At 47.1% G+C, this 21827-nt stretch overlaps 1 protein-coding gene across 1 annotated transcript in view; it reads left to right on the top strand.

Moving 5' to 3' along the window:
* REXO1 (RNA exonuclease 1 homolog) overlaps positions 1 to 21827 on the top strand; it is a 123164-nt gene that overhangs the window by 53864 nt on the left and 47473 nt on the right. Inside the window, exons 4-5 of the mRNA XM_038770601.1 lie at positions 180 to 399; positions 21423 to 21583. Of these exons, the coding sequence (XP_038626529.1) occupies positions 180 to 399; positions 21423 to 21583 (381 nt within the window). The remainder of the gene's footprint in view (positions 1 to 179; positions 400 to 21422; positions 21584 to 21827) is intronic.

The following is a 21827-nucleotide window of genomic DNA, read 5'->3' as shown; positions in this document are numbered from 1 at the left end:
TTCTCTGAGTCACCATTTCCTCTTGCAAAAACTGGTGATAAAATGCCTGTTTTCCCCTCCCTCTTAGATTGTGAGACCCAAGTCTCATGGTACTCAGCTGCCAGAACAAGAGGCATCGCAAATGCCGGAAGCGGATGTCTAGACTTGGGAGTAGGTCACCTTTTTTTGTGTTCCTGCAGGCAGATGTCCCGAACAAATCAGTAATCCGGTCATACCAACTTCCAACTGCTCAGGAGATCTGCTATCGGAGGACTCAACTGGCTCAGCAACAGGCATCAGAAATGGTGCAAGCCGCTCAGTTGGCATCCCAGCAGCATTCTACCAAGCTGTCCCTGCCAGGAGAAAAGAAGAGGATTGCCCATGTGCCAAATGCATCGGTGGTCTCAGCAGCCAGACAAGGTAATTACTGAGGCTGTGTCTCCCTGGATTTTTCTCTAGCTAGCCTACCAAAACCTGGTGCTTTGACGACTCAGGGTAGCAAACAGTAAAATGCCCAAAGGGGGAAAGAAGTAATATCTTCTTTTACCTTAAACTCAAGGTTGTTCTGAAATGCAGCCTGATGATATCTAGAGAGTGCAAATTGCCTCTGTCCAAACAGACACAAGTTTTTAGGTTATGAAGAGTGGTGTACAGAATGGTGGTTTATTGCTGTGTTGTAGTAATAATAGTAATAATAATAATAATAATAATAATCAATCAATCGTATTTATTGAGCGCTTACTGTGTGCAGAGCACTGTACTAAGCGCTTGGGAAGTACAAGTTGGCAACATTTAGAGACAGTCCCTACCCAACAGTGGGCTCACAGTCTAAAAGGGGGAGACAGAGAACAAAACCAAACATACTAACAAACTAAAATAAATAGAATAGATATGTACAAGTAAAATAAATAAATAAATAGAGTAATAAATATGTACGAACATATATACGTATATACAGGTGCTGTGGGGAAGGGAAGGAGGTAAGATGGGATGGAGAGGGGGAGAGGAAGGAAGGGGCTCAGTCTGGGAAGGCCTCCTGGAGGAGGTGAGCTCTCAGGAGGGCCTTGAAGGGAGGAAGAGAGCTAGCTTGGCGGATGGGCAGAGGGAGGGCATTCCAGGCCAGGGGGATGACGTGGGCCGGGGGTCGGACAGGCGAGAACGAGGCACGGTGAGGAGATTAGCGGCAGAGGAGTGGAGGGTGTGGGGTGGGCTGTAGAAGGAGAGAAGGGAGGTGAGGTAGGAGGGGGCGAGGAGATGGACAGCATTGAAGCCCAGGGTGAGGAGTTTCTGCCTGATGCGCAGATTGATTGGTAGCCAGTGGAGATTTTTGAGGAGGGGAGTAACATGCCCAGAGCGTTTCTGGACAAAGACAATCCGGGCAGCAGCATGAAGTATGGATTGAAGTGGGGAGAGACACGAGGATGGGAGATCAGAGAGAAGGCTGATGCAGTAGTCCAGATGGGATAGGATGAGAGCTTGAATGAGCAGGGTAGTGGTATGGATGGAGTGGAAAGGGCGGATCTTGGCAATGTTGTGGAGCTGAGACCGGCAGGTTTTGGTGACGGCTTGCATGTGAGGGGTGAATGAGAGAGCGGAGTCAAGGATGACACCAAGGTTGCGGGCTTGTGAGATGGGAAGGATGGTAGTGCTGTCACATTTAAGCGCTTACTATGTGCCAGGCACTGTTCTAAGCGCTGGGGGGATACAGGGCAATCATGAGGCTCACAGTCTTAATCCCCATTTTACAGATGAGGTAACTGAGGCACAGAGAATTGAAATGACTTGCCCAAGGTCACACAGCTGACAAGTGGCGGAGTTGGAATTAGAACCCATGACCTCTGACTCCTAAGCCTGTGCTCATTCCACTGAGCCACGCTACTTCTCTGTAGCAGCATACTGTTGTACTTTCCAAGTGCTTAGTACAGTGCTCTGCATAAAGTAAGTGCTCAATAAATAAATGTGATTGAATGGTGGGGAAGTACAGTGTATGACTTAATTGGATGATTGGACCCCTGTCAATCAGAATTGTTTGAGTGCCTTCCAAATGCAGAGCACTGGATTAAGTGCTTTGAGAGAGTACAATAGTCTGAATAGACAGGCTCCCTGCCTTCATGGAGTTTACAATCTAGCAGGGGAGACAGACTCTAAAGTAAATTACAGTTATGGGGAAGCAGCAAGGCCTAGTGGATAGAACACACTCCTGGGAGTCAGAAGGTCATGGGTTCTAATCTCAGTTCCGCCACTTTTCTGCTTTGTGACCTCAGGCAAGCTGCTTAACTTCCCTGTGCCTCAGTTACCTCATTTGTAAAATGGGGATTAAGCCTGTGAGCCCATGTGGGACAGGGACTGTGTCCATCTTCATAATAATAGTAGTAATAATGGCATTTGTTAAGCGCTTACTATGTGTAAAGCACTGTTATCTTGTACCTACTCCAGTGCGTAGAACAGTGTTAGATACATAGTAACTGGGTACAAATATCACCATCATCAATAGCATGCATAAGACATGTACATAAATGGTACAGAGAGTGGTTCTGAGTACTTAAAACACATAGGTGGTACAAAAATGCTAATGTAGGAGCTGGGGAATTATCAATTAATCAGTGAAGGTCTCGTGGAGGAGATGTGATTTGCCAGAGGCCCTGAAGATGAGGAGAGCAGTGGCCTGTGGTGTGGAAAGGGGGAGGGAGTTCCAGACAGGCTGGAGAGATCAATCAATCAATCGTATTTATTGAGCGCTTACTATGTGCAGAGCACTGTACTAAGAGATGAGAGCAGCTTAAAGTGGAACTAACCAAATTATTGAACTTTCTTTGAGGCATAATGCAAACCGTATCTCTGAAAGCTCGTCTACCTGGTGGACTCATCATGGTGCTTAATTAATCAATTAATTAATTGATTAATCAATTAATGGTATTAAGGGCTTCCTTCCCCCCCTCACTCCCACCCCCATGGTATTTGTTAAGCACTTACTATGTGCTAGGCATTGTACTAAGCGCCTGGGTAGATACAAAATAATCAGGGTGGACACAGTCCATGTCCCACATGGGGCTCACAGTCTCAACCCCCATTTTACAGATGAGGTAACTGAGGCCCAGAGAAATGAAGTGATTTGTCCAAGGTCACACAGCAGACAAGTGGAGGAGCTGGGATTAGAACCCAGGCCTGTCCTCTGTCCCCTAGGCCATGCTGCTTACTGTGTGCAGAGCAGTATAATAAATACTTGGGAGAGTTGACACATTCCCTGCTCGCAATAAACTTTATACTGTCTTTACATCTTCAAATTCTGTTTATAGGCTCTAAAACCTAGTGCTAAAGAACTCTTTAGTGTTCTAATGATAGTCTATTGATTTATCTTTTACTTATTTTCTTAAATGTACAGAATTCATAGCAGCCAAGTGAATTGGTAATTTCTGGGAAGCAGCCACAGTGCACTCTATTTTTAATCTTAGATCTATTCTAGGGCATTGATTTAGTCCAAGAGCTCTGAATATCATGTTTGCCCCCTTGCCCCTTCCCTTCTTCCCTCCCCAAATGCCATCTCCAACTGTTCACTCTCCAGTGGCTGCTTCCCCATAGCTTTCAAACATGCTCATGTCTCCCCTGTTCTAAAAAAAAAATACCCTCCCTTGACCCGATGGCTCCCTCCAGTTATCACCCCATCTCCCTTCAACCATTCCTCTCCAGACTCCTTGAGCGAGTTGTCTGCACCCGCCGTCTCAAATTCCTCTCCTCCAGTTCTCCTTGACCCTCTCCAATCTGGCTTCTGTCCCCTTCACTCCACAGAAACCGCCCTCTCAAAGGTCACCAATGATCTCCTTTTTGCCAGATCCAGTGGCCTCTACTCCATCCTAATCTTCCTCAACTTCTCAGCTGTCTTTGTTACTGTCTAACCACGCTCTTCTCTTGGAAACATTATCCAACCTTGGGTTTGCTGACCTAGTATTAATCCTCTCCTGATTCTGTCTCTCTGGCCTCTCATTCTCGGTCTCTTTCATGGGCTCCTCCTCTGCCTCCCAATCTTTCTGTGGAAGTTCCTCAAGGCTCACTTCTGGGTCCCCTTCTAGTCTCCATTTGCACCCACTTCCGTGGAGAATGCATTTCATTCATTCAGTCGTATTTATTGAGCGCTTACTGTGTGCAGAGCACTGTACTAAGCACTTGGGAAGTACAAGTTGGCAACATATAGAGACGGTCCCTACCCAACAGTGAGCTCACAGTCTAGAAGGGGGAGACAGACAACAAAACAGAAGATGTAGACAGGTGTCAAAACCATCAGAATAAATAGAATTATAGCTATATGCACATCATTAATAAAATAGAGTAGTAGATATGTACAAGTAAAATAGAGTAATAAATATGAACAAATATATACAAATGCTGTGGGGAGGGGAAGGAAGTAGGGCAGAGGCGGGGGCGATGGGGAGGGGAGGAGGAGAGGAAAAAGGGGGCTCAGTCTGGGAAGGCCTCCTGGAGGAGGTGAGCTCTCAGTAGGGCTTTGAAGGGAGGAGGAGAGCTAGCTTGGCGGATGTGTGGCGGGAGGGCATTCCAGGCCAGGGGAAGGACGTGGGCCGGGGGTCGACGGCGGGACAGGCGAAAACGAGGCACAGTGAGGAGGTTAACGGCAGAGGAATGGAGGGTGCGGGCTGGGCTGTAGAAGGCGAGAAGGGAGGTGAGGTAGGAGGGGGTGACGTGGTGGAGAGCCTTGAAGCCGAGAGTGAGGAGTTTTTGCTTGATTCATAGGTTGACAGGCAACCACTGGAGATTTTTGAGGAGGGGTGTGACATGCCCAGAGCGTTTTTGTACAAAGATTATCTGGGCAGCAGAGTGAAGTTTAGACTGAAGTGGGGAGAGACAGGAGGATGGGAGATCAGAGATGCAGTAATCCAGTCGTGATAGGATGAGAGATTGAACCAGCAAAGTAGCGGTTTGGATGGAGAGGAAAGGGTGGATCTTGGCGATGTTGCGGAGGTGAGACCGGCAGGTTTTGGTAATGGATTGGATGTGAGAGGTGAATGAGAGAGCCGAGTAAAGGATGACACCAAGGTTGCGGGCTTGTGAGACGGGAAGGGTGGTAGTGCCATCTACAGTGACGGGAAAATCAGGGAGAGGCCAGGGTTTGGGAGGGAAGATAAGGAGTTCCGTCTTGGACATGTTGAGTTTTAGATGGCGGACAGACATCCAGATGGAGACATCCTGAAGGCAGGAGGAGGTAAGATCCTCGAGGAAGGGAGAAAGAGCAGGGGCGGAGATGTAGATTTGGGTGTCATCAGCGTAGAGATGATGGTTGAAGCAGTGGGAGCGACTGAGTTCACCAAGGGAGTGAGTGTAGATAGAGAACAGAAGGGGACCAAGAACTGACCCTTGAGGAACCCCTACAGTGAGGGGATGGGAAGGGGAGGAGGAGCCTGCAAAGGAGACTGAGAATGAACGGCCAGAGAGATACGAGGAGAGCCAGGAGAGGACGGAGTCTGTGAAGCCAAGGTTGGATAGCGTGTTGAGGAGAAGGGGGTGGTCCACAGTGTCGAAGGCAGCAGAGAGGTCACTGGTGACCTTTGAGAGGGCAGTTTTGGTGGAGTGTAGGGGACAGAAGCCAGATTGGAGGGGGTCTAGGAGAGAGTTGGAGTTGAGGAATTCGAGGCAACGAGTGTAGACAACTCGTTCTAGGAGTTTGAAAAGGAAAGGTAGGAAGGAAATAGGGCGATAACTAGAAGGAGCAGTGGGGTCAAGAGAGGGTTTTTTTTAGGATGGGGGAGACGTGGGCATGTTTGAAGGCAGAGGGAAAGGAACCAGTGGAGAGTGAGCGGTTGAAGATGGAAGTTGAGGGGAAAAGGGAAGGGGGTGAGAGTTTTCATAAGATGAGAGGGAATGGGATCTGAAGCACAGGTGGATGGAGTAGCACTTGAGAGGAGGGAGGAGATCTCATCTGAAGATACTGCTGGGAAGGATGGGAGAGTAGTGGAGAGGGTTGAGAGTTGGGGGGATGGAGAAAGGGGAGGGGGTCCCATGGCTTCAACTATCTTCTATGCGGATGATTCCCCGTGACGTAGTGGATAGAACACAAGCCTGGGAGTTGAGGTCATGGGTTCTAATCCCGACTCTGCCACTTTTCTGCAGTGTGACCTTGGGCAAGTCACTTCACTTCTCTGTGCTTCAGTTACCTCATCTGTAAAATGGGGATTGAGACTGTGAACCCCATGTAGGACAGGGACTGTGTGCAACCCAATTTGCTTATGTCCACCCCAGCACTTAGTATGGTGCCTGGCATATACAAAGCACTAAATTCCGTTAATATTATTATCCCCAAATTCATTTATTCAGTCATATTTGAGTGCCTACTATGTGCTGAGCACTGTACTAAGTGCTTGGAAGAGTACAATACAACAATGATCAGACACGTTCCCTGCCCACATTGAGCTTGCAGTCAGACATTAATATAAATGAATAAAATACAGATATGTACATAGTGCTGTAGGGCTGAAAAGGCGCCTAGAACAGTGCTTTGCACATAGTAAGCGCTTAATAAATACCATCATTATTATAAAGGGAACAAGTCAGGGCAATGCAGAAGGGAGTGGGAGAAGAGGGGAGGAGGGCTTAGGGAAGGCCTCTTGTAGGAGATGTGCCCTCAATAAGGCATTGAAGGTGGAGAAAGTAATTGATTTAATTGAGTAATTTGAATGGGGAGACAGTAATTGTGCGATTTGAAGAGGGAGGGTGTTCCTGGTTACAGGCGGGGGTGGGGGGTTGGAGGTGAGATAGCTGCGATCATTCATTCAGTTGTATTTATTGAGCACTTACTGTGTGCAGAGCACTGTACTATGCACTTGGGAAGTACAAGTTGGCAACATGGGAGCGAGGAACAGTGAGAAGATTAGCATTAGAGGAGCAACGTGTGCGGTCTGGTTTGTAGTAGGAGAGTGGTGAGGTAGGAGGGGACAAAGTGATTGAGTGTTTTGAAGCCAGTGGTGAGCAGTTTTTGTTTGATGCAGAGGTGGATGGGTAACCAATGGAGTTTCTTGAGGAGTGGGGAAATGTGTCCTGAAAGATTTTGTAGAAAAATGAGCTGGGCAGAAGAGTGAAGTATGGACTGGAGTGGGGAGAGACAGGAGGCTGGGAAGTCAGCGAGGAGGCTGATACAGTAATTGAGGTGAAATAGGATAATCAATCAATCAATCGTATTTATTGAACGCTTACTGTGTGCAGAGCACTGTACTAACCGCTTGGGACGTACAAGTTGGCAACATATAGAGACAGTTGCTACCCAGCAGTGGGCTCACAGTCTAAAAGGGGGAGACAGAGAACAAAACCAAACATACTAACAAAATAAAATAGAAATGTGGAAGTAAAATAAATAAATAGAGTAATAAATATGTACAAACATATACATATATACAGGTGCTGTGGGGAAGGGAAGGAGGTAAGATGGGATGGAGAGGGGGACGAGGGGGAGAGGAAGGAAGGGAGGAAGGATCAGTAATTGTATTACCATGGTAACAGTTAATTCCATTTCCAGACCTAATCTCTCCTTCTCTGCAGTCTCGTATTTCCTCCTGCCTTCAGGACATTTCTACTTGGATGTCCCGCCAACCCCTCAAACTTAACATGTCCAAAACAGAACTCCTTATTTTCCAACCCTCACCCTTTCCTCCCCCTGACTTTCCTATCACTGTGGACACCACCACCAACCTTCCTGTTTCACAAGCCTGTAACCTTGGTGTTATCCTTAACTCATCCCACTGATTCCACCCACATATTCAGTCTGTCATCAAATCCTGTCCGTTCAACCTTTGCAACATTGCAAAAGCCTGCCCTTTTCTCTCCATCCGAACTGCTACCAAGTTAATCCAAGCGTTTATCCTCTTGCACCTTGGTTACAGAGAAGTATTCATTCATTCAATCGTATTCATTGAGCGTTTACTGTGTGCAGAGCACTGTACTAAGCGCTTGGGAAGTACAGGAGTCAGAGTTCATGGGTTCAAATCCCAACTCTGCCGCGTGTCTGCTGTGTGACTTTGGGCAAGTCACTTAACTTCTCTGAGCCTCAGTTACCTCATCTGTAAAATGGGGATGAAGACTGTGAGCCCCATGTGGGACAACCTGATCACCTTGTATCCTCCCCAGCGCTTAGAACTGTGCTTGGCACATAGTAAGTGCTTAACAAATGCCATCATTATTATTATTATTATTACAAGTTGGCAACATATAGAGACGGTCCCTACCCAACAGCGGGCTCACAGTCAAGAAGGGGGAGACAGACAACAAAACAAAACATATTAACAAAATAAAATAAATAGAATAGTAAATATGTACAAGTCAAATAAATAGAGTAATAAATCTGTACAAGCATATATACAGGTGCTGTGGGGAGGGGAAGGAGGTAGGACGGGGGGCTCAGTCTGGGAAGGCCTCCTGGAGGAGGTGAGCTCTCAGAAGCAGCATGGCTTAGTGGATAGAATCTGGGCCTGGGAGTCAGAAGGTTGTGGGTTCGAATCCCGACTCCACCACTTGTCTGCTGTGTGACCTTAGACAAGTCACTTCACTTCTCTGTGCCTCAGTTCCCTTATCTGTAGATTGCGGATTGAGACTGTGAGCCCCATGTGGAACGGGGACTGTATCCAACCCAATTTTCTTGTACCCCCTGCAGCTCTTTGTACAGTGCCTGGCACATAGTAAGCGCGTAACACATACCGTCATTATTATTATTACTGATTCAGTCTCCTTGCTATCCTCCCTACCTCCTGTCTCTCCCACTACAGTCCATACGTCACTCTGCTGCCTGAATCATTTTTCTAGAGAACCAGTTAATCGATATTTCCCCACTCCTCAAGAACCTCCAGTAGTTGGCCATCCATTAAACAGAAACTCCTTGAGAGCTTTCAAGTGCTCAGTCACCTTTCCCCCTCCTACTTTACCTCCCTGATTTCATTCATTCTTTCAATCGTATTTATTGAGCACTTACTGTGTGCAGAGCACTGGACTAAGCGCTTGGGAAGTACAAGTTGGCAACATATAGAGACGGTCCCTACCCAGCAACGGGCTCACAGTCTGATTTCCTACTACAACCAAGCCCACACACTTTGTGCCTCCAATGCCAATCTACTCACTGTACCGTCATATTGTATCTCTCACCGCTGACCTCTTGCCCACATCAAGTGCTTAGTACAGTGCTCTGCGCATAGTAAGAGCTCAATAAATACAACTGAATGAATGAATGAATCAATCAGTTGTATACATTGAGGGCTTATTGTGCAGAGCACAGTACTAAGAACTTGGTAGAGTAAAATATTAGAATATGACAGAATTGGTAGACATGTTCCCTGTCCACAGTGAGCTTACAGTCTAGAGGGGGAAACGGACATTAATATAAATAAATCATGGATATTTACATAAGTGCTGTGGGGTTGAGGGAAGGGTAAATAAAGGGACCAAATCCAAGTGCAAGGGCGACACAGAAGGGTGTGGGAGAAGAGGAAATGAGGGCCTAGTCAGGGAAGGCCTCTTGTTGGAGGAGATGTGCTTTCAGTGAGGCTTTGAAGGTGAGGAGAAGCTGTGGCTTTGACGGTGGTTGTCTGTCAGATATGGAGAGAGGGCGTTACCGGCCAGAGGCAGGACATGGGTGGGAGGTCGATGGCGAGATAGATGAGATTGAAGTTAGTGTGTAGGTTGACACTAGAAGAGTGCGGTGTACGGGCTGTGTTGTAGTAGGAGAGTAGTTAGGTGAGGTAGGAGGGGGGTAAGGTGTTTGAGTGCTTTAAAGCTGATGGTAAGGAGTTTCATGCCTCTGGCCTGGAACTTTCCCCCTCGTCATATCTGACAGCTGATCATTTTCCCCTCCTTTAAAGCCTTCCCTAACTAAGCCCTCATTTCCTCATTCTCCCCACTGCCTGTCTTCCCTTTGCATTTGGTTTTGTCCTCTTTATTCACTGCTCCCACAGCTACGTAGCACTTCTGCACATATCTGTAATTTATATTAATGTCTGTTTCCCCCTCTAGACTGCAAGCTCATTGTGGGCAACCAACTCTGTAATATTGTACTCTCCCGAGTGCTTAGTGCAGTGCACTGCACACAGTAGCATTCAATAAATATGGTTGATGTTTATCTCTAGTTAGTATTGTTAGAACCAAATTCATTCATTTAATTGAGCGCTTACTTTGTGCAGAGCACTGTACTAAGCGCTTGGGAAGTGCAAATCAGCAACATATAGAGATGGTCCCTACCCAACAACGGGCTCACAGTCTAGAAGATAATAATGTTGGTACTTGTTAAGTGCTTACTATAATGATGGCATTTGTTAAGCGCTTACTATGTGCAAAGCACTGTTCTAAGTGCTGGAATAATGATAGTATTTGTTAAGCGCTTACTATGTGCCAAGCACTGTTCTAAGCTCAGGGGGAGATACAAGGTAATTGGGTTGTCCCACGTGGGGCTCACAGACTTTAATCCCCATTTTACAGATGAGGTAACTGAGGCACAGAGAAGTTAAGTAACTTGCCCAAAGTCACAGAGCATGTGCCAAGCACTGTTCTAAACACTGGGGTAGGTACAAGGTAATCAGGTTGTCCCATGTGGGGTTCACAGTCTTCATCTCCATTTTACAAATGAGGTAACTGAGGCACAGAGAAGTTAGGTGACTTGCCCAAGGTCACACAGCTGACAAGTTGCAGAGCCCGGATTTGACCTATTACCTATAACCAAGTGGATATTCACTATCAAGTGAAGGAGAGAATTGTCTAAAGATTGTGTTTGACAAATTCAATTTAGCAGATAGACATTTGAGAAAAACATCTTGAGTCCCAGTAAAGGTGATTAAATCTGTTTTGGATTGTGGTTTATTTTAATTTCTAGCTAATTGGCTTAATGCAGTAGAATTTCTTTGTAATGAAACCAAAGGCACCAATGTTGAAAGACTTTATTACGGTGCATGTAAGTTCTTTGTATTAATCTTTTTAAAGGAGATTAAAAATATTCTTAGCGGATAGAGCATGGGCCTGGGCGTCAGAAGCTCATGGGTTCTCATCCCGGCTCCACCACTTGTTTGCTGTGTGACCTTGGATAAGTCATTCCACTTCTCTGTGCCTCAGTTCCCTCATCTTGTAAATGAGGATTAAGACTATGTGGGACAGGGACTGTGTCCAACCTGATTATACTGTATCTATCCCAGTGCTTAGAACAGTGCCTGGCACATAGTAAGTGCTTAACAAATACCATAATTATTATTACTACAGTGGATTGCTGACATCAAACAAAATATTTTTTCATTACTTAGACTGTGAGCCCCATGTTGGACAGGGACTGTGTCCGACCTAATTAATTTGTACCTTCCTCAAGCACATAGAACAGTATTTAACATACAGTAAGCGCTTGACAAGTATGTGTAACTACTATGTAAAACACCTGGTGGAATAATTGTTCTATAGTGGTTCTGGATGAAATGAATACTTTCCTTATTCTCTCTGTAAATTTTGAACTCTCTCCCATTTTTTTTGTGGGGGGGGCGGGGGGGGAAGAAGGCTAAATGAAACTTTTAAGAATAGGCAGAAGAGGAGGGTCCAGCTCCTCTCCCACCTCTCTGAAGAAAACAATAATATTGGGCTTCACATTTTTAGTTAAAAGTTTAATTCTGTATTCTCTTTGAGAATTAGGAAACATTTTTGTCCTTTAGAACATCTTCATAATTCTTTGTGTTAAAATCACTTGTAATCTAATAGGCATTGTGGAAGAATCAATCTCAAAATGGAAATTTAGTAGAATTTGCTAATTTTAAAATAATCTACCAGTTCCTAAAGTGGAGAATTGGAGATGGTAGACCGGTAAGCATAAGTACAGAACAGCCATCCTTCGATGATGATGATGATGATGGCATTTGTTAAGCGCTTACTATGTGCAAAGCACTGTTCTAAGCGCTGGGGGGATTCAAGGTGATCAGGTTGTCCCACATGGGGCTCACAGTCTTCATCCCCGTTTTACAGATGAGGTAACTGAGGCTCAGAGAAGTGAAGTGACTTGCCCAAGGTCACCCAACAGACATGTGGCGGAGCTGGGACTGGAACCCTTGACTTCTGACTCCCAAGCCTGTGCTCTTTCCACTGAGCCACGCTGCTTCACGCTGCATCACAGTTGGAGGCTGTGTCACTGTATCTGTGCAATATCCAGCTGTTGGTCCAATGGAAAGAACACGGCTCTGGGAATCAGGATCACCTCTGTAAGTGAAGAATAAGGGATAGCACCCCTAAATGAGTTCCATAGGTATTCCAAAAGTCTTAACCTTTGGTTTCAATCCGGTCTCGTACTAAATGTTTGCAAGAGATACTAAATAGAATTAAAATGAAATGATTTGAGTTTTTAACCTTTTATCTCTCCCTATCCCTGTCTACTATTTGGAATTTTAAATAAACTAAGAACCAAGTAGTGAGTATGAATAAGGGGAAGAACACAAATTGTATTGTAAAAATATGGATATAAAATGAGGAATACATTTATGCAAATCACATATATATGGTAAAATGAGCCATTTAAAAGCAGTTCAGTTTTCTAGTTATCAATAAAGGGAATATTGCCTGTCATACTTTCCCAAGTGCTTAGTACAGTGCTCTGCACACTGTTAAGTGCTCAATAATTTAATATTTAATTGGCATTTGTTTAAATACACAAAAGCATAAAGACCATTTCAGAAGGAATTCTCCAGTAAATCTGGGTAAACCTTAAAATCTCATTCCCAAGACAGTTATGAGCTGTTAAAATCTGAAAAATGAATCTTCATTTTCTGTGGAAAATGTAGTTTGCTGAACTGGTTTGTCTTATTGTGCTATTTGATTTTTCCTTCCTGTCAATATTGACATCTATCAGTGGTATTTATTGAATGCTTAATGAGTAGAGGACACTGTACTAAGCACTTTGGAGGGTATAATACAGCAGAGTTGGTAGACTTGTTCTCTGCCCACGAGAAGCATACCATCTAGAGGAGGAGACATATATTAAATCATAGTTATGTACATAAATGCTGTAGGGCCAAGGTGGGGGTGAATATCAAGTGCTTAAAGCCTACAGATCCAAGTGCATGGGTAACACAGAAGGGAGAGGGAGTAGGGGAAAGTTGGAGAAGGCCCCTTGGAGGAGGTGTGAATTTATTAAGATTTTGAAGGTGTGGAGAGTGGTGGTCTGTCAGATATGAAGCAGGAGGTAGTTCCAGGCCAGAGGGCAAGGGCTTGGCGGTGAGATGGATAAGATTGAGGTACAGTCAGTAGTACTACTACTCCCAGTGAGATGTAGCATCGAGAATACAGAAACCAGAGCTTGCTGTTAGTCAGGCACCCTGACTAGTTAATCCCAGGGGCAGGGTTTTAACAAATCCTCTCATTTGCAAAAGCCCACTGGGACCTGACACAGTCAGCTTGGGCCTCCCGAAGATGCTCCCACCGGAGCCAACCTTCATTAGTCCCCGGGCTGTCCGTTGGGTTCAATGGCTTCTCATTGGTGGTGGAGCATTAAGTTGGCATCTCTTGGTCCCCTGTCCATCACTCTTAGTCCCTCCTCCAACGGTCCATTGATTTCCACCTCGTGGCCCAATCTGCCATTTTAGAGCCATGTGGCCTTGGGTGGGGGTGGGGGAGCACCCTCAAAATACCAAGATGTTGGGGAAACACGGGGCACTAGGGTCAGTCCCAGGCTACGATAGGCTGGGCTTTGGAGGTGGCCTGTAGCGGCAGCGGCTTCAGGAACAGCTGCAGGCTGTGGCACACGCTGCAACCCCTTTGATGTTGGGATGTGTTTGTGGCGGGTGCTGCAGGTGAGAGGGGACAGGGAAGGAGGGGAGGCATCAGCAGGTTGGAGCCCCCTCTGTGCTGCAGGGCCATCTTGGACCGCGAGGGCAACGATGTGGCTTGAATCTCCCTCCCCACACCTCAGACCTCAACCCAGACGGTGGTTTGAAGTCAGGAAACCGATTTGTTGCCGATTGCCGATTTGTGCTTCCCAAGCGCTTAGTACAATGCTCTGCACACAGTAAGCGCTCAGTAAATGCGATTGAATGAATGAATAAAGGAAAGGGAAGGAACAGTGGGGATAAAGCACCGAGGCAGCAAAAGCTCTTTAGGCGGGGCTCTGTGATAGTAGCAGCCTGGGGAGCCAAATCCAACGGCTCATACTCTGTCCTAATCCTCCTCGACCTCTCAGCTGCCTTTGACACTGTGGACCACCCCCTTCTCCTCAACACGTTATCTGACCTTGGCTTCACAGACTCCGTCCTCTCCTGGTTCTCCTCTTATCTCTCCGGTCGTTCTTTCTCAGTCTCTTTTGCAGGCTCCTCCTCCCCCTCCCATCCTCTTCCTGTGGGGGTTCCCCAAGGTTCAGTGCTTGGTCCCCTTCTGTTCTCAATCTACACTCACTCCCTTGGTGACCTCATTCGCTCCCACGGCTTCAACTATCATCTCTACGCTGATGACACCCAGATCTACATCTCTGCCCCTGCTCTCTCCCCCTCCCTCCAGGCTCGCATCTCCTCCTGCCTTCAGGACATCTCCATCTGGATGTCCGCCCGCCACCTAAAGCTCAACATGTCGAAGACTGAGCTCCTTGTCTTCCCTCCCAAACCTTGTCCTCTCCCTGACTTTCCCATCTCTGTTGACGGCACTACCATCCTTCCCGTCTCACAAGCCCGCAACCTTGGTGTCATCCTCGACTCCGCTCTCTCATTCACCCCTCACATCCAAGCCGTCACCAAAACCTGCCGGTCTCAGCTCCGCAACATTGCCAAGATCCGCCCTTTCCTCTCCATCCATACCGCTACCCTGCTAATTCAAGCTCTCATCCTATCCCGTCTGGACTACTGCACTAGCCTTCTCTCTGATCTCCCATCCTCGTGTCTCTCTCCACTTCAATCCATACTTCATGCTGCTGCCCGGATTATCTTTGTCCAGAAACGCTCTGGACATATTACTCCCCTCCTCAAAAACCTCCAATGGCTACCGATCAATCTGCGCATCAAGCAGAAACTCCTCACCCTGGGCTTCAAGGCTGTCCATCACCTCGCCCCCTCCTACCTCACCTCCCTTCTCTCCTTCTACTGCCCAGCCCTCACCCTCCGCTCCTCCACCACTAATCTCCTCACTGTACCTCGCTCTCGCCTGTCCCGCCATCGACCCCCGGCCCACGTCATCCCCCGGGCCTGGAATGCCCTCCCTCTGCCCATCCGCCAAGCTAGCTCTCTTCCTCCCTTCAAGGCCCTGCTGAGAGCTCACCTCCTCCAGGAGGCCTTCCCAGACTGAGCCCCTTCTTTCCTCTCCCCCTCGTCCCCCTCTCCATCCCCCCGTCTTACCTCCTTCCCTTCCCCACAGCACCTGTATATATGTATATATGGTTGTACATATTTATTACTCTATTTATTTATTTATTTTACTTGTACATTTCTATCCTACTTATTTTATTTTGTTGGTATGTTTGGTTCAGTTCTCTGTCTCCCCCTTTTAGACTGTGAGCCCACTGTTGGGTAGGGACTGTCTCTATGTGATGCCAATTTGTACTTCCCAAGCGCTTAGTACAGTGCTCTGCACATAGTAAGCGCTCAATAAATACGATTGATTGATTGATTGGGGATGTAGCAGCATAGGCTCTAGGCATGGGGCTCAGAGACCGTCCCTTGGAGCCCAAGCCTGAGGAGGGCAAGGGTAACAAGTAGGTTGGCCTTAGAGGAGTGAAGTGTGGGCTGGGTTGTTGTAGTAGGAAATCAGTGAGGTTTGTCAGCTGTGTGACTTTGGGCAAGTCACTTAACTTCTCTGTGCCTCGTTACCTCATCTGTAAAATAGGGATTAAGACTGTGAGTCCCCCATGGGACAACCTGATCACCTTGTAACCTCCCCAGCGCTTAGAACAGTGTTTTGTACATAGTAAGCGCTTAATAAATGCCATTATTATTATTATTATAGGGGGAGAGCTAATTGAGGGCTTTAAACCAGTTGATAAGGAGTTTCTGTGTGATGTGGAGGTGGATGGGCAACCACTGGAGATTCTTGAGGAGGGGGAGACATGAGCTGAACTTTTTTTTTTTTTTTAAATGATCCAAGCAATAGAGTGAGTGTGAACTGGAGAGAGGAGAGACAGGATGCAGGGTGGTCAGTGAGGACTTGCTTTATATTAGCTAAATGTTCTCCTATCTGAATCTTGGATGTATTCCATCTTTCTACCTGCTGTCTTAAAAAGCCTTGATGGGAGTATTTTCTTGCTAGTTGTAAGGGACCAGCTTTTTAGCAACATCTGTCCCGAACGTCTTTTCCTAACAGGGAGCAGTGGCTCTAGGTTTGAAGAAGATAGTGTTTTAACATTTCAGGGAGTTTTTCCAGTTGCATATCAATTAATGATATTTATTGGACACTTACTGTAGAGCACTATACTCAGAGATTTAGAGAGTACAATATACCAGAGTTAGTAGATGGATCCCTGCTCACAAAGTGCTTACTTTCTAGAAGGCCATTCCTTCATTTTCCCTCTCCCTGCAGCCCTGCCTGTGGCTGTCTGACTCCCTGAGGAAACCAATGTGGCTTTTTATATACCAACAGCTGCCTGCCTTCAAATCAACACAGCCCTCTCTTTATTCATTCAGTTGTATTTATTAAGCACTTACTGTGTGCAGAGCACTATATTAAGCACTTGGGAAAGAACAGTACCACAATAAACAGTGATAATCCCTGCCCACAGCTAGCTCACAGTCTAAGCGGGGGGAGACAGACATCAATACAATAAATAAGATTACAGATATATACATAAGTGTTGTGGGGCTGGAGTGGGGGGAAGAGCAAAGGGAGTAAGGGTGATGCAGAAGGGAGTGGGAGATGAGGAAAAGTGGGGCTTAGTCTAGAAAGGCCTATTGGAGGAGATTTGCCTTCAATGAGGCTTTGAAGGTGGGGAGAGTAACTGTTTGGCGGATTTGAGGAGGGAGGGTGTTCCAGGCCAGAGGCAGGACTCGGGCCAAGGGTCGGTGGCAAGACAGGAGAGATCAAGGCAGAATAAGAAGGTTAGCACCAGAGGAGCTAAGTATGTGGGCTGGGTTGTAGGAGAGAAGTTAGGTGAAGTAGGAGGGGACAAGGTGATGGAGTGCTTTAAAGCCAATGGTGAGGAGTTAGTTATTCCCAAACACTTGCCTCTCCACTCTCAAGGACCCAAGGATTCACATTCAGTTCAGCAATTAACCTAGGGAATCCAGGATTAAGCAGCTATTGCTGCTGATAACCTCACCTATAACCCTTGTTTCACTGGCCCCACCAAGTCCCCTCGATCCCCTCCTTCTAATCAGCCCATCTTTGTCCTTCCTTCCCAGCAATTCCCCTTATCCCCCTTCCATCCAACCCCTCCGCACTCTCCCCACTCCTCCTGGCCTCCCCGCACCCATCCCATATCTATCCTTTTTTCCCCTGCTCATTCCCCTCCTTCCACCCTGGCCCCATTCAACTCACTCCCATCCAACAACTCCTTACCTTTCTCACTGTCCTCTCCCCCAGTACTTTCTCCACAGCCTCAGCCAAGTGCGGTTTGTGGGTTGCACCCCCGGCCCTCGCAATCAGCTTGGTCATGGAGAAAGTTTCCCTTCATCCATGACCTGTTTCTTACCCAGTCACTGCTGCTGCTCATCATTATTGAAGCCTGAATCTCCCCAGATGACACCGTCTCCCCTGCTGTTCTCTCTAGAGGGTTCCTCACTCTCTCCCAATCCCTTAAGACTTACTGGGAAAGGGGGAGGAGTCAACTCCCTTCTCACTCACCAGTGCTGCTTTTGCATCATTCTACCTCCCCCATTCCTCTCTTTGCTTTGAACTCCACATCATCTACCTCTACTACCCACTCCAGTTACTAGTCATAGTCATTTACCACCCCGCAGGTCCCTCCTGCAACTTTCTGAACCATTTTGATCCCTTTCTCACATTCCTTCTCTTTTTCTCCATTCTTACCGTGATCCTTGGGGACTTCAGTATCCATGTGGATGTCCTTGACAGCGCTTCTACTGTCCAACTCCTCTACCCCAGTGACGACCTGCTACACCCCACCTCACCCACTAACCAACCTGGACACCTGCTCAACCTCCTCATCTCTAGTCACTGTACAATCTCTACCCTCACCAACTCTGAAATCCCTTTATCCGGCCACAACCTCCTCACTTGCTTTTTCCCCTCCACAGCCCCTCCCCACAAATCTGTCCTGTTCTCTCACAGAGACTTGCAATCTTTTGAACCACTGCAGTTTTCTCAAATCATCATGCCCCATTTAGTCTCCATACCCAAACTATCTTCCCTTGACACACAAACTGATGCCCTCAACACTGCCCTCTCTACTGAATTCCACTCCCTCACTCCTCTATCATCAATCGTATTTATTGAGCGCTTACTATGTGCAGAGCACTGTACTAAGCGCTTGGGAAGTACAAATTGGCAACATATAGAGACAGTCCCTACCCAACAGTGGGCTCACAGTCTAAAAGGGGGAAACAGAGAACAAAACCAAACATACTAACAAAATAAAATAGATATGTACAAGTAAAATAGAGTAATAAATATGTACAAACATATATACATATATACAGGTGCTGTGGGGAAGGGAAGGAGGTAAGATGGGGGCGATGGAGAGGGGGACGAGGGGGAGAGGAAGGAAGGGGCTCAGTCCGGGAAGGCCTCCTGGAGGAGGTGAGCTCTCAGCAGGGCCTTGAAGGGAGGAAGAGAGCTAGCTTGGTGGATGGGCAGAGGGAGGGCATTCCAGGCCCGGGGGATGACGTGGGCCGGGCGTCGATGGCGGGACAGGCAAGAGCGAGGTACGGTGAGGAGATTAGCGGCGGAGGAGCGGAGGGTGCGGGCTGGGCTGTAGAAGGAGAGAAGGGAGGTTAGGTAGGAAGGGGCGAGGTGATGGACAGCCTTGAAGCCCAGGGTGAGGAGTTTCTGCCTGATGCGCAGATTGGTAGCCACTGGAGATTTTTGAGGAGGGGAGTAGTATGCCCAGAGTGTTTCTGGACAAAGATAATCCGGACAGCAGCATGAAGTATGGATTGAAGTGGAGAGAGACACGAGGATGGGAGATCAGAGAGAAGGCTGATGCAGTAGTCCAGACGGGATAGGATGAGAGCTTGAACAAGCAGGGTAGCGGTTGGGATGGAGAGGAAAGGGCGGATCTTGGCAATGTTGTGGAGCTGAGACCGGCAGGTTTTGGTCACGGCTTGAACGTGAGGGGTGAATGAGAGAGCGGAGTCGAGGATGACACCAAGGTTGCGGGCTTGTGAGACAGGAAGGATGGTAGTGCCGTCAACAGAGATGGGAAAGTCAGGGAGAGGGCAAGGTTTGGGAGGGAAGACAAGGAGTTCAGTCTTCGACATGTTGAGCTTTAGGTGGCAGGCAGACATCCAGATGGAGATGTCCTGAAGGCAGGAGGAGATGCGAGCCTGGAGAGAGGGGGAGAGAGCAGGGGCAGAGATGTAGATCTGGGTGTCATCAGCGTAGAGATGATAGTTGAAGCCGTGGGAGCGAATGAGGTCACCAAGGGAGTGTGTGTAAATCGAGAACAGAAGGGGACCGAGCACTGAACCTTGGGGAACCCCCACAGTAAGAGGATGGGGGGTGGGGGGGAGGAGCCTGCAAAAGAGACTGAGAAAGAACGACCGGAGAGGTAAGAGGAGAACCAGGAGAGGACGGAGTCTGTGAAGCCAAGGTCAGATAGCATGTTGAGAAGAAGGGGGTGGTCCACAGTGTCAAAGGCAGCTGAGAGGTCGAGGAGGATTAGGACAGAGTATGAACCGTTGGATTTGGCAAGCAGGAGGTCATTGGTGACCTTTGAGAGGGCAGTTTCCGTGGAATGTAGGGGACGGAAACTGCCCTCTATTCCTTCACTAGTCTCATACAACTAACCCATAGCCCTAGATTACGTCCACAAGTCTGCTTCCTTCACTTCTGTATACTAGCTGGTCGAATGCCACTGCTGGTGGAAATCCAGAAATCAGGCTGACCCTGTTGATCTCAAATTCTTCCTCACCTGTTTTAACTATGCCCTCTCCTCTGCTCAGCACCATTATTTCTCCGTCCTTATTGACTCCCAAGCCCATTGCTCTTTCTAGCTGCTTCAAGTGTTTAACTCCCTCCTCAAACCTCCATCCCCCTCCCCATCTCTTGCTCCTAATGACCTGGCGATATTGATAAAATTGAAGCCATTAGACATGATTTCCTAAAATCCCGCCTGCTTCGCTCCAGAGTAAGGGGATGGTCCACTGTGTCGAAGTCAGCTGAGAGGTTGAGGGTGATTAGGATGGAGTAGAGGCTATTGGATTTGGCATGAAGAGGTCATTGGTGGCCATGCAGTGAAGGGACTGTTTGCTGGTGATTGGTTTTTATGCCTTTAAAATAATAATTGTTATTATTATTATTATGATATTTGTTAAGTGCTTACTATGTGCCAAGCACTGTTCTAAGTGCTGGGTGAGATACAAGGAAATCAGGTTGTCCCACGTAGGGCTCACAGTCTTAATCCACATTTTCCAGATGAGGTAACTGAGGCACAGAGAAGTGAAGTGACTTGCCCAAGGTCACACGGCTGACAAGTGGTGGAGTCGGAATTAGAACCCACGACCTCTGACTCCCAAGCCCGGTCTCTTTCCACTAAGCTGCACTGCAAGTAGTCCCTTGTTCACTGTCTGTTGGACTGTTTTATTCATGACATAAGAGGGAGTGGAACATAGGGCCAAGAACAGTTACTCATCACACTGATAACTTAGACACTAAATGCTTCAGCATTAGTGACTTGACCATGAGGCATAACCTGCATTTAGCCCATCAGTTATCTAGACTGTGAACCCATTGTTGTGTAGGGACCGTCTCTATATGTTGCCAACTTGTACTTCCCAAGCGCGTAGTACGGTGCTCTGCACACAGTAAGTGCTCAATAAATACGATTGAATGAATGAATGAGTATTGGCTATTTCCCTGAGTTTGCCAAAGATGGATTATGTCATCTTTCTACAGTGTTGTTTAAAACCATATTTGGACTAATCTCCCAGAATCACTCAGTCAGTTGTTTTATTGAACCCATACTATGTGCAGGGCCCTCTACTAAGAACTTGGGAGAGTATACTACAGCCTTTGGCAAGTCACTTCACTTTGCTGAACCTCAGTTACCTTATCTGTAAAACAGGGATTAAGACCATGAGCCCTGTGTGGAACATAGACTGTCCAACCTGATTAGCTTGTGTATCAGTGCTTAGTACAGTGCCTGGCATATAATAGGCACTTAACAAATGCCATTAAAAAAAAGTGTAGGTAGACACAATCCTACATGCAGTGAGCTTACAGACTAGAGGGAGGTGTTTCTAGAGCGGGATGCGTGTTTTAGTAACATTAAATGGTTGGTATTGCTTGATCATGTGGTGCAAAGTGGTGAACATTGTTTCTCTGTATCATCATGTCTCCCGTAATTATTTTAGTCCCAGAGGTTGCCAAGAAGACTGTTTCAGTTTGTAGCATTCCAAGAGCCAATGGCTCAACTATCAATCAAGCCTTGAAGGCCCGGACTTTAGCTGGGATGGCTTCGAAGACTACCACTACATCCATATCGAAGAGGATAGCACATCTGCCCACTCTTCAAGTAAGCAAGTTCAGAAATTTTACTCCTCTGAAGAGTTGTAAGCTTCTTTCTTGGTTTTAAAAGCTCCGCTGGAGCCCTGGCCTGGGAGTCAGAAGGACCTGAGTTCTAATCCCAGATGTGCCCCGTGTCTGCTGTGTGTCCTTGGGCAACTCACTTAACTTCTCTGGGCCTCAGTTCCCTCATCTGTAAAATGATGATGATTGTCAGCCCCATGTTGGACAGGGGCTGTGTCCAACCAGATTAA

Source organism: Tachyglossus aculeatus, chromosome X2 (genome assembly GCF_015852505.1).
Source record: "Tachyglossus aculeatus isolate mTacAcu1 chromosome X2, mTacAcu1.pri, whole genome shotgun sequence".
NCBI lineage: Eukaryota > Metazoa > Chordata > Mammalia > Monotremata > Tachyglossidae > Tachyglossus > Tachyglossus aculeatus.
This window is presented reverse-complemented; position numbering and strand designations above follow the sequence as displayed.